General features: G+C 40.5%; 1 protein-coding gene across 1 annotated transcript in view; it reads right to left on the bottom strand.

Moving 5' to 3' along the window:
- The window catches only part of LOC119488851 (BMP/retinoic acid-inducible neural-specific protein 3-like), a 61,096-nt gene that overhangs the window by 41,142 nt on the left and 4,624 nt on the right, over window positions 1-15,330 (bottom strand). Inside the window, exon 2 of the mRNA XM_037770806.1 lies at window positions 279-642. Within this exon, the coding sequence (XP_037626734.1) occupies window positions 279-496 (218 nt within the window). The 5' untranslated portion in view covers window positions 497-642. The remainder of the gene's footprint in view (window positions 1-278; window positions 643-15,330) is intronic.

Here is a 15,330-nt window from a genome sequence, read left to right as displayed (position 1 = left end):
GTCACTCTACAGCTCTACTGTAAGTGCTTTTGAGTACAGGCTGCGACTCAGGACAGAATACTGTGACTTTGTGAGTTACACTAATCTAAATAAACACGTCAACATAATCGTATTATGTCGGCTATGTGGCCTTTATTTACACACGGTCAATCTTTTTAAAGGACAACCGTGGAGACTGTTTGATATGCGGCTGCTAGGAGATTTGTCATGCATAGTAGTTTTATAGCAGGGAGTAAACACAGTGTAAAGCGCCTCCTCATCCTGCTGCCATGACTCACCTGTATATCTTGTATCTGGTGGAGAAGCCTTGCCGGTTCTTCTCCACAAAGTCGATGTACTCTGGGGAGTGGTGGAAAGGCCCTTTATCAGACAGGAGCCAGTCCAGGGGTCCCCCGGGCTTGTCATTGGGGAGGCTGGCCGTTGCCGCTGCCGTTACCGCGGACCGTAAACACACCCAGCAGTGAAGGCTGAGGCTGACGACGCCCCATAGAGCCATCAGAGATGGAGGGAGCGAGGGAGGGATGAAGGTGGTGATGGTGGGGAGGGGAGGGAGACGTTCAGCAGCCAAAGCCACTCGTCATTAGCTGGCTCCTCCACTGGGATGACCGGGGGACCTGCATCACCTCAACGCCCCCCGAGCACCTACCGAAAAACACAAACACACCGATAAGGATTCATACAAACACCCACATCCAGCGTAAAAAGGCAGACACAGAAAAACAGAAACCTTTCAGAATATTTATTTAACTTTACAACAACAACTTTAATAACTCCATGTGTCAGAAAGATGCATTATGACGAGGTTTCATTACACAGACGTGTGACACGATCAGTTAATTCGCAATGGTGTTGATAATGAATTGATCATTTGAGTCATTTATCAAGGAAAATGGCAAACCTTCCCTTGCTTTAGCTTCTTAAATGAGAGGATTTGCTGCTTTTCTCTCTTTTCTTCATATTTTTTTTCACCTAACACTGAAAAAATAACCTTGGCACAACTTAACCCATTTGTGCCTGAAGACCATATTTAGTATGATAAGGACACATGCCACAACATTTGATCTGATTGGTCTAAAGTCTTGACATTTAGTACGGACATACTCTGGGTAACTTTCTAAAAGTACAACTTTGAAATTATTAATTAAAAAAAATTACACATTTATTAATAGTCATAGTCAGGATTTCTGAAAAATTAAGAAAATTGTTGTTTATTAAATGTTTTCCATATGAAATATTTATTTTACGCTGCATATGTGAGCATATCTTTGACATTCAACTTGTTATGAATTCATAGATACCAAAATCTTGATTGTGCTTTTCTGAGATACAGACATTTTCCTCTCTTTGTTTTGTTCCTAAAATATAATTGAGTCTATCGCAAAAACAGTAGTCCCATGTGCCCAAATACTAGATAAAGTATGAAAAGAAAAAAATACTTTTCAGCCAAAAGCTTTGACCGATTTTGAAAATGTCTTCATAATCGTGCTTTAGGCAAAACAAGACGACGCTTCCACAAATTAAACAAAAAATGCAGTTGTGGGCACACTGAAGTAACGATTCACAGTTTCTGAGATATGTCATCTTTTTAGTTTTTTGGTTGTGACCATGTAAAATATGACATTGCTGTACTTTGATATGACCATGCCATGCAAACACTGGTCTACTAATCGAGAGCAAATTGAGGTTTAGTGTCTTGATGAAACACACTTCATTATGTGGACTTGTCACATGAGCAAATGCAGGTGAGTGAGGCAATATTCAAGCTGAATGTGACGTCAACCACATACACTTCTTTGCTATTGGTTGAGGCTGCGACTTCGCCTGTCAAATTTCACCAAAATTGAACCCCCGTGATGTGAAGATGCAAATTTTACGGATGCATAAACTGTGCCCTTAAGTGCTCAACTTAGGCAGGATGTCACCGATTGTGCACACAATGTCACTCACAATCTAACCACATTCACGGGTAATAACTAATTATGGCAAAAGTGAATGTGTGGAAATAGTAGAACTATTGATGCAAGCAATATATAGCAATGCAAGAAATCAGACTCCATGTCATGACAATTCATATTTTTTTCTCTGGTGCCAGTTGACATATCTCAGTTGACCACCTGATCAGATGACTCCCGGGGGGTTTGGAAGGCAGCAGGAAATGATTGCTCAGACAGCAGACAGCAATGTGCCTGCATTAAAGACATCATGATGAATATGTCTAGGCATGTGCCAGATATCTTACAAATATCGACTGTGAGAACCCTTTTCTGCAAGGCAACAAAGGCCAAACAATGCAGTCTGCCTACTAAATAACCATGAATAGGTTTTCAGCTGTGAGTAATATCAGAAATGCATTTGTGTTGAAATTCTCCCTCGCATCATTTTGATGTTACATAAAAAAAGTTAACAAGGAAAAGTACTGCTAATAAGAAGCACCTTCATCTGTGAACACTACTGCCACACTACAGTAGTGTTCAGATACGCCCTTAGAATGACTTTGTCCTCAACTTTAATCTGCTCCTAAACTAAGTTATTACAACAGATGTACATTTGCAAGTTAATTCAACCGAGGCAGATGGAAGTTCACACCCTTCCTTCCTCGTCTCTATATCATTTAATTCAACTCCACCTGATTTAACTGCAGTGCATTTCATTGCGGGCAATATAATTTCCACTAGAGTGCTTTAATAAGGATCAGGGCGGGACATGTACACATTTTGGGCGGACTATGAGGTTGCTGAAATTCATAATACCCATGAATTATGAATCTAAACAGTGGAAGTACTGTACTGTAGAACACGATGTAGAACAGAATAACACCAGTAACAACGCAAGAAATCAATGAGTTTTCATGTAGGCACCGCTAGCTGCAGGCTCAGCTGTCGCCATCTTGAGAGCCGTAGGGAGGCAACAGATAGAACAGAATCTTTAAAACTAAAATTGGTTTTCTCAGGGGCTGGATGGGAAATACTGCAAGTCATCAAATAAAAGAAAATCACAGCACTTTAAAGTTAAATGCGCTGTGATGTACTATAAAAGAGAACAATTTAGCTCGTTTTTTTAGAACAAAGTATTTCACTTTAGATATGAGTCATCGCTTCCTGTGAGTTGGGACTTTCCTATGCGGGACACGGACTTGGGTTAAAAGGAAAGAGTTTTGCAGACTTGAATAGGGATGAAAGACATTTCCGTTGCAGCCTCGCTATGTGATTCACATAGATATTCTCATATAAAAGTATAGCCCAACAACTGTTCCTAAACTGGTAGAAGTTATGATTCTAAGTGTGAATAGAGTGTGTAATCGCTGCCCCACTGTTTTCAAAAATGTACTCATCATACTTCAGCACTCACTTTACTGCAACACAGCAAATATTAAGAGTTGTGCTCGCATGCAAATCGAGGAAGAAATTAACACGCACACACACTTTTGTTGCTACAAAACAACACGGCTGCTGTGTTTTATAAGACTACATGCTGTTCAGAGTGTTGTCCAGGGCTCGCATTAGTCTCCATCACCATCTCGAGACCCGTCAATCATCGCCCCCACAGTGACACACTGCTTTGCTGTGTGTGTGTGTGTGTGTGTGTGTGTGTGTTGAGGTGTAGGGGGGGGGGTTTGAGTCCCATTACAGTATTCTGATGACAATCTGTCAAGTTAACTCAGCCATATGACCGTGTGCGTGGGCGTGTGCACATGTGCGTGGGTTTCAAAAAATCATTACTCTCAGACGACGCAGCAGACAGCACGGTGAGGAGCGCACAGCAGGTGGAGGTGGATAGAAAGAGCAGAAATGGATTTAAAATGGAATATTAAATACTATCATACGTTCCGTTCCCCCCTGCATGCTTAAACTTTCAATAATTAACCTTCATCACTGTGTCTTTCTCTGGATGATTTTGATTTAGTGGATTTAATAAGACTAGATGAGCCAGCAATTTGGAAATTGATTTCAGTCCGACATCGCTGTCATCGCTCCCCAGACTCGGCCTGCCTGACCCGAGTGTGTGTGTGTGTGTGGGAGAGTGTGTGCGCATTTGTATGTGTTTATGTTTTAGTGTGCTATTATAATTGGATTTCAGTGCCAATATGTGTAGTTTTTACTGTTTACTGTTTTTGGCTGGACCGCAGAGGGCCAACCCTACAAACGCAAAAGTCTGTCACTGACGGAGTGACTGAGTGATGAAGTTACACGATTGGTCTGCTGAGAGTTGGAGTTTCCTCGTTGGCCGTTGCTCTTTCAAAATGAAAAGGCGGGGAACAGTCCTTTATGCAAATGAGCCTGTCCAGCGCGACGCGTCGGGCTAACCAAACTTAGACCAAGTTGTCAAACTAGGCGATCTAGTACTAAAATAAAATAAGATTCAGCAGTGGCATCGCCTATTTCTCGCTTAAAATATTTTCAGAAGTTGACTTTGGTGGATTGTTTAGACTGAATAACAGAAAGTTTACGAGCAGGCCGCCATGTTGTTTCTTGTTTGAAACAGCAATACCAGGGACCAATCACGTGCATTCAACGATAGGGTACGTCACCATTTGAACGGCCAGTTGAGTGGAACAGCACGTCCACTAGTGTCCTCGCCGGACCTGGTGGACATGTAAGGCTGGATTTAACATGATAGACATGACCACTGACTATTTGTATAACAATTTAGCCACAACTCAACACAAACCATAGATTGGCCATATACGATCCAGCCATACTCGGTTTCGACTGAGTTGTTTTGTTTTGTGAAAATTTGCATATTCACCAGAGCTGTTTTATTTTGTCTAGTTTAGTCTTAGTTTAGTTTTAACATTGTCAGACTAAAAAAAGCTAATTAGAAATTCATGCAGAAGAACCATATCGTATTTTTTTATTCCACTCTTTCTTCTCAAAACCTGGCACTTACATTACCCACAATGTAACTTGACCGCAACATTTTAGTTGGAGATTCAGGTGTGTTAGTAGCAGCTCATGTAGCCTCAAACCTCTAGCCTCGAGCAGACATGAGGAGCGGGCTACAGACTTCTAAAAATTATAAACTGCCTCAAGTGATGAGATTGCAGCTCCCTCACATATGCAGCAGATCTCCGCAGAAGACCTGTAAACAGACCGGGGGGAGTTCCCCTTAGCGAATCGCAAGTCACGATCCAAGGTTTTCAGGTCTGACATAGCAATATGCACAAAGCTCTTTAGTGCTTTTACATGGTGAAAACTGGAGACTTGAGTCTGGCTGAATTGTGATATTGAGATTGAGATATTTTGGCTATCAAGTTAAGTCTAATGGGTGTAACGTGTCAGAACAGTGAAGTCCAAATCAGGCTTCAAATTCTCATTTGGTGTAACTTCAGTCTGCAGAGACCTTAAATTTACAGAATCCAACAAAGACCACACACCTCATACCAGCAGCGCTGAAATGAGTTTATAAAGTTTCATTATGAAACTGTAGCGGGCTGGATGTCAGGTCACTTTGATTTAATTTCAATGAGGCTACACAATGGTTGATTATGATTGGATAAAGATCCACAGCAAACTCTGCTCGGTCGGTTGCAAAATGTTTTTTTTATTTTTTTTTTTGGGTATGAATCTCACGTTTACGCACGTATTGTCAAAAGTGGGACAGGGCCGTAAAGTGGGGGGCCAATGGTCCCCTCTTCCGGCGCCCATTCCTCACACATAAGAACTTTTTTTCCACCAACATACACAGATTGCTTTTATTTCTTGACAGGCAGAAAGGAGGACAACACACAGGACAACAGGTATTCAATGATTGGAGTTACAGTAGGGTGCTGTGATACCCCCACATCTCACAAAACCTCCCTTGTTCCTGTACCAAAACAGAAATGGACGTGCTTCAAAAAGTCTTTGTGTATGTGTCTTTTCAGTGCAGCATGAATTAACTCACATAATAATTATCACTTATTGCACCCCAGTACTTCACCATTTGCTTGGCCTGATTTGTTATACCCTTCCCTTGGTCCTGATTCCAGTTGTAAAAATCGCACGTTTTTAGATAATGTTATTGGGAAGAATGGGCAGAGACTTGACCAGAAGGCCAATGATTATAATAAAAAATAAAAATCAAACACCATATCATTTTACATCCCAACTGTCAACACCAACGGGTCCAGACTGTTGATAGCTCCAATATGGTCATGCTGCCAAATCATCATCGACACAACAGTCTTGCACAGCCTGACCTGACCTGATCTCCACAGCGCTGTATCAGCGCTGAAGAAAGATCTGGCACACATTATCATTCATATTCTATTTGTATTTCTTTAAACCCAATCACAATTGTCTTGGTTGGCGCTAAGCCCAGCGAAGGTGCCCTTGCAAAATAGATAGCGCAGTGTAAAATATGCGGCCAATGGCAGGCTTATGCCCACAGTCTACATCTAGTGAGTCAGACTATCTGCACAATAATCACAATGTGTGTCCCTGCCTCAAGTCTGACTCAGATCAAAGTCTCCAGTTTCAAGTGTGCAGTTCTTACACTTTATCTCATGTCACTGCTACTAACAGTAAAATAGAGGCAAGGATCCCATCACTGAAGCGGAAAAAAATCTCCCCAATTTTTTCTTAAAGTCCGGATAGAGTTAAATCATAGATTTATTTCTAAACACACTATAAATGTTAGAAAATAATTGCTAAACAGACTGGAAATTACATTAGTGAATTGTAGATTACAACCGTTTAACTGTTTTTGTCAATTTTGGATTTTTTGGGCGGCCTGAAATCCTGGCTTGATGAAGCACTTCCAGTGGGCCGTCAAAAAAGCCCTAAAGTTTTAGTTTAAAGTGAAGGACTAGGCTCACTGGCCAATCACAACCACGTTACTTAAGTTGTGCTTACATCATATGCTCTGCTGTAGCCTACTGTTGCTATTGTTGCAGCTGTAAAATGGTGGATAAATTGTTTTGAGCATCACGATCCCTGCAAAATAGGTCGTTTCACCATCAGAATTTGATAATTTGATAATTGGAAAGTTTAAAAGAGCCTCACAATTTAATTATTTTATCTCTATTCAAGTTAGCATAGGGCTAAACCGGAATTCAGCTGGCTTTGTTGGCGGAAGTCTCTGATGTGCATGCTCTACCCATAGAGTAACACATTAACATTAAGTACCGCGCAGCAGTAAGATGACCAACAAGAAGTGTTGTATACTGTAATTGTATGTATGCAATCAACCCTCACCTGCGCCAGCACCTTCAATGGACACGTCCCCAGCATTTCAGAGCAGAAAATACTGCTTATTCAACATGTTCTCATCCCAATTCGTCACCTACCAACGCTTTGTCACGCCCACTTTGGCGTCACTTTATTTTCGGCACCACTATAGTTAGCCTTGGCATCACTTTAGGATTAGACAACAAAACCACTATAGGTAGGTTTAGGAAAAAACTACATGATTGGGCTTAAAACTACTAAACTTATACAGTGAAAATGACACTGAATTACTGGGAAAATGTCACTGAACACGGGACACGAACGAACGGCTGATTGAAACGGGACGCACGGGACACGAACAGCAGTCTCCTGGGTGAAAGCCCTGTGTTGGACCCATCCACATTCCCCTCCCGCCCGGTTTGTGTCTCTTTTGCTCTTTCTACTACGTCAACACACTCCCGGCGCACTCGGAGCGCAGTGTTTCAGCAAATGGGTTTACATCGTAGTTAATGGAAATGCCCGGTGCATTCAATACCGGCACTAAAGGGTGACTTGTGTGGCAGTACCAAACGCCTTTAACGCCCTGGAATTGAAAACAAGTTGGCTTATTTTTCACGATTCGGAACCTAATTTTATTGACAAGGTGTGACAAACTCAGAACACATTTATTTTTTTTGCTTTAGCCAGACTTTAACTTCTTAAAGTTAAATGAGTCCTTTAGCAGTTACTGATCTCATTTCAACAGTGTTGAATAGAAGCACGGAGACAAGAGCTGTATTTCCGGCTTTACTCTCATCTTCTTCCATCTTTTTTATCTTTTTATTCCTTCAGCAGCAAGGGGGCCACACAGCGAGCAGAGTCGCCCTTTGTGTGTGGTTTGACAAAATCTGACACTAGGCTAGTGGCTTGTTATCTTAAAGCATCAGGGTTGGGAATACATTGCTGTTTGATAATGTATGACGACGTGTCTACGCTGCAGTAAAATTGGCCTCAAAACAGCTATAAGTGCATATTTTGTAATCTGTAAAACTACCCTCCTCTTCCACTTTGACTGGATGTTATAGGTGAAACACTGCCTTGCTTTACATGATGCGTGTTGTGTATGGAGTGACCTCTCTCAGAGGGGAGTGTGCGGTGTGTTAATAGCAAAATAGAGCACAGAGGTCATATTAAAAGACTCTTTAATCCTATCATCCTACAGGCAGCTGTCCAAAAAGCTGATGCAGTAGAACACTCTCTGTTCCCTGTTGCTCACTCGCTCTCTTTTCCTTCCTCTCACACTCCTTTGTTTTTTTTTGCTTTTGTCTCTCCTTCCTCAAACAACCCACTCTCTTCCTCCTCTGCATTCTCAAATACCACTTTTGACTCACATCGGTGTTTTTTTTCTACAAACTTGCTATGACAAGTCCTGTCTGTAAGCATTCATTGTTTTCCGACAGGTCTGCGCCAGCCTTATAATCACATTATCGCCCAAACAAAGCCATCCACTAAGCCTTTTGTTATCAGCTGCCTGGAAGATATCCGATACATGGCATTTTCACTTACAAGGGCATTATGTCACATTTCCAACCTCATGCAAACATTGCTTTTCATCAAACGATGTTAGAAAATGCTTCCTCCTCGAGGCAGGAAGCCCTCACATAATCTAGTAACAACAAATCAAATGTTGGGTGATACAACAAGAAGGAATTTTCACTCCGAGCGGGAGGCAAGCGCCCAGGCTGCAGTGGATCCACTCAAATATGATTTTGCACAACGTGTGCCACCAATAACCCGGGGCTGTTTGGAAACCTCTGTATGAAATGAAAGCTCTGTTTGTTCCTGTGAGGTCCTCTCAATGGAATTGTGAGCAGAGTGCAAATGATGGGGGAATAGATTTTCCCACACACGAATGTAGTGAGGACTTCCGTTCCCTGGAAACAGGAAAAATGCAACGAATAACATCGGTGAAAGGCACCACATGGTATCAAAACGGCCCTTAACAATTATTGATGAACCATGTCGATTTATACCATAATTGACTGCTTTGTTTTCTAATGTTTACATAATTTCCTTCCTGATTACGAAAACATTGCCAGACTCTCAGAGCACCAAGGTAATCATAATTTTAAGTCAAATTTAAAAAGAAATGGTATGAGCTGTCATCTTTTCCTGCTTTTGAAAACATCCGTTATGGGGCCCTCAAGGTTTAGAAATGGCTCTCTGGGCGAAATAAACAGTCAGCATGTGTCCCCGCATGCACAATCACCTCAGCCTTGTCATATGATGGACAATTTTTTCTTTCACATGTTCAACAAAATGCCCCAACAAATTTGCGCAGGAAACAAAGTACAACATTTCTTTGAGTAGAGAGAAAGCACAGGTATTGCTATTTATCATTTAGACGACACCTACAAGGTCGTGTTTATTTCTGCGGGGATGGAATATCCCTTTGGAAGTCGTTTTTTATGTCCTGCCAGTTCGATAGAGAAAGGAGGGTGTCAAACAAATGGCCATTTGAGTGAGGCAAAGCCAACAGTGGATCAAACTCTACACCATTTTTACGCCCACTGCCCGTCATAATGGCAGGCTATATTCAGTAAGCACCGCTGAATATCATATACTTCAGCTGCAAAAAATGCTTAACAAGTCGGCTGTGATGACTCCTGTCATCTGTAAAGGTTTAATGTCTGGTCATTACTTGACCAAAAGGTGCAGCAGTTCAATGGCAGAGCAACGAGTGCTGTGTTACCCTGCTGTTTTCTCCTCATGCCATTTAGTTTTTAACTAGAACACAGCAGTTTTATACACTCAAATCATTTTAAAGGGGCAGGCTATTCTCATACACCTTTCGTAGCTATACCTACGAAAAGTAATGCACTGCAATTTCTGTATATCCCACGAAATCTATTTGGTTGTTATTCACGTAATCATGAACCAAGAAATATAAAGAGCGGCAAACGCCGCAAAGGCAGGAGGTCGGGGTGGACAAGTGGGTTAAGAAATACCGGACTTTCACCCAAGAGATCAGCGTTCGTGTACAATGTGAAACCAGGCAGCCCGTTCGCACGAAAAAGCTTATAAATGCCACAATAATGCAAAAGGCGTTTGGCGTGCAATAAGAACACCTTTCTTGATTTCCGCGTCTTTTGTACGCCATGTATCATGTACTGACTGCAATGTAAACACATCCACGAATAAATGCTATGGTAAGAATTAATGCCGTAATATAAAAAGCAAGAAACACCTCTTATGATGGGCGGGTGGAGAGGTGGTTGTGTCCAACAAATGCCAGACTTTTAACAAGGAGACCCCTAGTTTGAGAACCGTGTTTTGTTTTGTAAGTTACATTAGTGACATTTGTCATGTGATAATTGTCATGTGTTTTTGTTGACGTTTGTGACGTGTTTTCTGTAGTTGTTTCCGTACATGTTTTACTTAGTTTAATTATTTATTTTAAGCCCAACCATGACTTTTTTTTACTGGTTTTCTTACCTAAACGTAACTGTGGACCTTTGCAAGACGCACAAATGACACTCGAAAATGCTAAAATGAGTATTCATGACATGCGGAATGTCCGTGTATTGTTGTGGTATGTATACGCCTTGCTGTGAGATCAGGTTGAACCAGAAGACCAACGTTGATGTATTTGTCACGTAACTTATGTACTTACAGTAAGTAACGCCACTTCCGGAATTATTTTAAGCCAAACCACAATATTTTCCTTAACCCAACTAAAAAGTGTGTTGCCTAAACATAACCAAGTTTATCTTTTCCCAAGCCTAACTATAGTTTTGTTGCCTAAACCTAAGGAAAATGTTTCATGTGAAGACAGAAGTTTATTTTGAAAAGACTGTATGTAATCAGTGGAAATTGACCTTTTTGCTCGACATTTGCAGGAAAATGAATGAAAAAAAGAGGAATACCTTTTTTGTCATGCAAACTGTTGTATGAGAACATGTTAAAAGGGGACATATCATATAGTGCTTGTGCATACATTTGTGTATCTGGAGTGCCTACCAACCCACAAACTGTGAAATAAGACATCCCAGTCAGTTTTTTTGTGGGCTGCCTATATCAGAAAATGTGATTAAACAAGCCATTCAGATTTTTGCTACCTAAGGTGTACCATATTTTTCTCACAAGCCAATCAAAGAAAACTAGGCTCTGGAGCGTTTCAGACAGAGGGTGAATGCAGGTATATTCAGAGAGACAGTATAAGAAAAACAATCTGTTTTTTGAACATTACAGCAAGTAAATATGTTCTAGTAGAAACCCCAAATACAATTGTGAACCTGAAAATAAGCATTATATGTCCCCTTTAAAATAAAGGTCTCTGAGAGAGATTTAAGACATTCTCTGTTAACCAAAGATAAGCGATTTTCTACTTGACCCAGTATGACTCGGTAATATCTATGAGATTCGGACAACTTAACAAAATACATTTATTCAAGGAACCAAACCAACTTGAGATTGAAAAACAGGAGTCCGTGTTGGAAGACCACCAGTCAAGCAAAAAAGGAATATGCTCATAACTTAGTCATATCTTGAAATGTGCTTCCCTGAGGCATGATGAGACAGTGAATCAAAGGCGTGTTTTTCATTACGAGCGCTACTGGTGGTTACATTAAGGTATGACGTCCACAGTGTGGGCCTGGCATGTCCTGCGGCTGTTTGGAAGCTCTGCGTGAAATGACAACTCTTTGTTTTTCCACTTTTTTCTCTGAACGATCAAGAAGGATGTTTTTTTAATGTTGGGTCCTCAACTGATACTGGAGTTGAAATCTTATGAATCGGCAGCCTCTGGAGTTAAATACAATGTTTGCAAATGTGTCATTCATTCAGTGAATGAGATAATTTCATAGACGCCATGATTGCCGATATTCTTGACATTATTCAAGAAACGATGTGATTGATTCACAGACTTCTTGAGCTAAATTAACCAAATTGCCACTTTGAGTTAATATCGCCATTGATTTTGTTAAAGAGAAACATCAGAAACAAGCTCATTTTATTGGCCTTCTCTGCTAATCTGTGGCATTGGAGATGAAAAGATTTAACCGTCTTCACAAAAATTTCAGAACACATCTCAAAGGCCGTTCTGCAGCACTTCCTGTTAACTTGGTGCGGCTGCCAGAATCACACGTTCCCTCCGGAGTTATACTGGCTACTGACTGCAGTGTTGGATCCTGACTCTCACCCTGTCTTTTGGAGGATATACAGTAAGCTTGATGAGATGTGGGAACCCCCAAGCCTAATCTTTCTTGAAGGATTTCAGCAGCCGTTTTCATTGGAGACCGGGACAAAATGGAGCATTCAGACCCTAAACATCTGCTCGCTTATTGTGGGATGCCAGAGCTGTAACGGTCACCTACCTCATTCTCGTGTATGTGTGTGTGTGTGTGTGTGTAGATGGATGCATGTGTGATTGGTTTCTTGCAGTGCATATCTGTGATTGGAACACTCACCGCAGTAGATCCTTTTTGTTGGCAATGTGAGAATGCAAATTGAAATGAGTCTCTTTTTGTGATATCTTTGAACACGTTTGGAGGAAAATGATGGTAGAGATGGAGGTAAGGTGCACACTTTGCAGAGGTGGGGGGGGGGGGAGGGAGGGGATTAAAACACTACATTGGAATTAAGATCCACTTTGTAACTTGTCTGCGAGCCAACCCCAAAACCATCCTCAAAGTAGGGAAACAGGAACTGATAAACTTTACATCTTCCCCTCCGTGCTGACTAATGAGGTTTTTGGCCCTAATTAACCCAGTTATCTTCCCTCCTACAACTGTCAACAATACCTCTCATACCAGCGCCACGGGTAAAACACCGCCTTTGTGAAAATTATAATATGACTGCCAGTTGCACTCATCCGGCTGTCTTACAAACAAATACAAAGGATGAGCTCCCGCGGTGTCCTCGGAAGAAGACATCAAAGACAGAAAAATGTCTTTTTGTAAGCGCTTACACGCACAATCACGAACGCACACATGTACCGATGTACAAACATGCATATATAAGCGTCACACATGAAGAAGCAATAGTACATGAACGACAGCGTTAGGTTGCTGCTGGGAAGGTCAAATGAAAGTGTGTATACAGTGTTGGTGTGTGTGGGTGTTGTTTTGTGGACTGCTGGATTTACTTTTGAGCATCTCGGAGATGTTGTAGATCTAATCTCCAAAAAAAATTAAAATACTATGGTCTTCAAGTCTAAATTGAGCTTTAGTAAGTGGACACCAGGAACCATAATTTCAAGCATATTAACTTTTTTTTTTTTTTTTTTAATACTTCTTGCTTTAATCACTGTAAAGTCTGACTTAAACTAGGATGATTTGCATTTTGGCTGCAATATTTTTTTTATCTCTCATAATCCTCTTTGTATGTAAATAAGTTTTATTGAAGCCACACAACAAAGAAAACATATTTACAATTATTATTTACATTGGCTGCTGCTATAATGCTGTAGACTACCGTATATGGAAATACTGTATGTTTAGACATATTTTCAATAGGAAGACAATACAAACTGTAGCTTTCTTAATTAAAAAGCTTGCCAAATTATCTAACTTTTCACCTTATGTTTTTTTTCTTTTCTTCTGACCTTATTAAAACTCAACATGTAACAATTTATTTAAGTGGTTTCTGTTCTCTTTGCCACAAACTGGGCTTGCACATTCGCAGAGAGACGAGACAATCAAGAAGTGTCAGCAAGTGCCCTGAAACGACATGTGTTTATGTTCAAGTAATCTGAGGGCAACAGAACAAGATTTTGGTAATGGAAGTGTTGTTGGTTGTATTGACCAATCACGTTCGAGCGAACTTTGGCTGTATGCAGGTAAACAGTCAATGTGGACAGCAAAAAAGAGGTGGAATGCATTGGCCTTTTTATTACCTTAAAATTTGCATGTAAACTGGCTACTTGTGAAAAAATCTGGTCCTAGACGTCGTCGCTCAACTCCAACTACATTCTCGCATCTCAAGTTGCTAATCAGACTGTAAACAATTGATCTACGCACAGAGGAGGAACTTTTGTCCGAGATATCCACTATACCGGAACCCCCAAAATGTTGGCCTTTGCTCCCAGAAGCTAAAACGTCATCAGACCGATAGCCAATGGGTTCCGAGATTGACGTTCAAGTGACTAAAACTCTCTGGTAGCTGTATGTCGGAAACAAAGGAGGAAGTTAGGTGACAATGTTAGTTTAACCTAAACCACAATATTTTCATAAACCTAACCAAGTTGTTTTTGTGTCTAACCAGTCCCTAATCATAATGTTGTCATATCATAAAACAGAATACTTTTTCAACAGTGATTTGTAATGGTTTCGGAATGCACAGATAAAGCTCATAGAAGCATAGAAGAAATGACCCTACTTGTATTACAGTGAATACGATAATAATTCATGTGTCTTGTGTTGCATGGGCTATCCCTCAGCAGTTTTATATTAATTTTGCTTGCCAAATATAATTGACAGATAAAGAAATGTACGGTATGCTATCCTAAATACTGACATGTCTGATCTTTTAGGCCGGCAGAGAGTTCTAACTCCATGTTAGAACTCTTACGAATAAATACTTAAAAGAAACTCAGATAACAGAAATGAAAATTGCTATTACAATTGAAATTGATGTGTGAAAAAAAGTACTGCCAACATCAATCATGGTTATAGAGCATATGAAAATCCATTTATATCTATCCTTGTTTTCCAGCTGGAGTCTCTGTGGCCCCAAACAGAAGTAATTTTATGTAGCTGGTTTCTGGAACATGTCATCTGTCATCCAAATCATGTTAATAAGCAATTCTCATAAAATTAGTGAAAGTCATAAAATATCAAGCTGATAAAACAATGTCAAATATAAGAAGACTTCTAGGTTATGTGCTTGAAGATCTGTTTGCTCCTATTTTGGTTGCTACTGTTAGAAAGACGTCCAAAACAGTCCAAACTGTCTGTTTTCTTGACAGCAACAAGGGGCGACCTCCAGGTCTGAAAAGTGAAGCTGCTGCGTAAATGCCTTAAACCTGTATTCTTTCTAATATCCAGCAGGGGGTGACTCCTCTGGTTGCAAAAATAAGTCTGATTGTATAGAAGTCTATGAGAAAATTACTTCTCACTTGATATATTACCTCAGTAAATATTGTAAATATGAGTTTATGGTCTCAATCGCTAGTTTCAAGTCTTCTTCAATGCAGCATGATGTT

This window comes from Sebastes umbrosus, chromosome 5 (genome assembly GCF_015220745.1).
Source record: "Sebastes umbrosus isolate fSebUmb1 chromosome 5, fSebUmb1.pri, whole genome shotgun sequence".
NCBI lineage: Eukaryota > Metazoa > Chordata > Actinopteri > Perciformes > Sebastidae > Sebastes > Sebastes umbrosus.
This window is presented reverse-complemented; position numbering and strand designations above follow the sequence as displayed.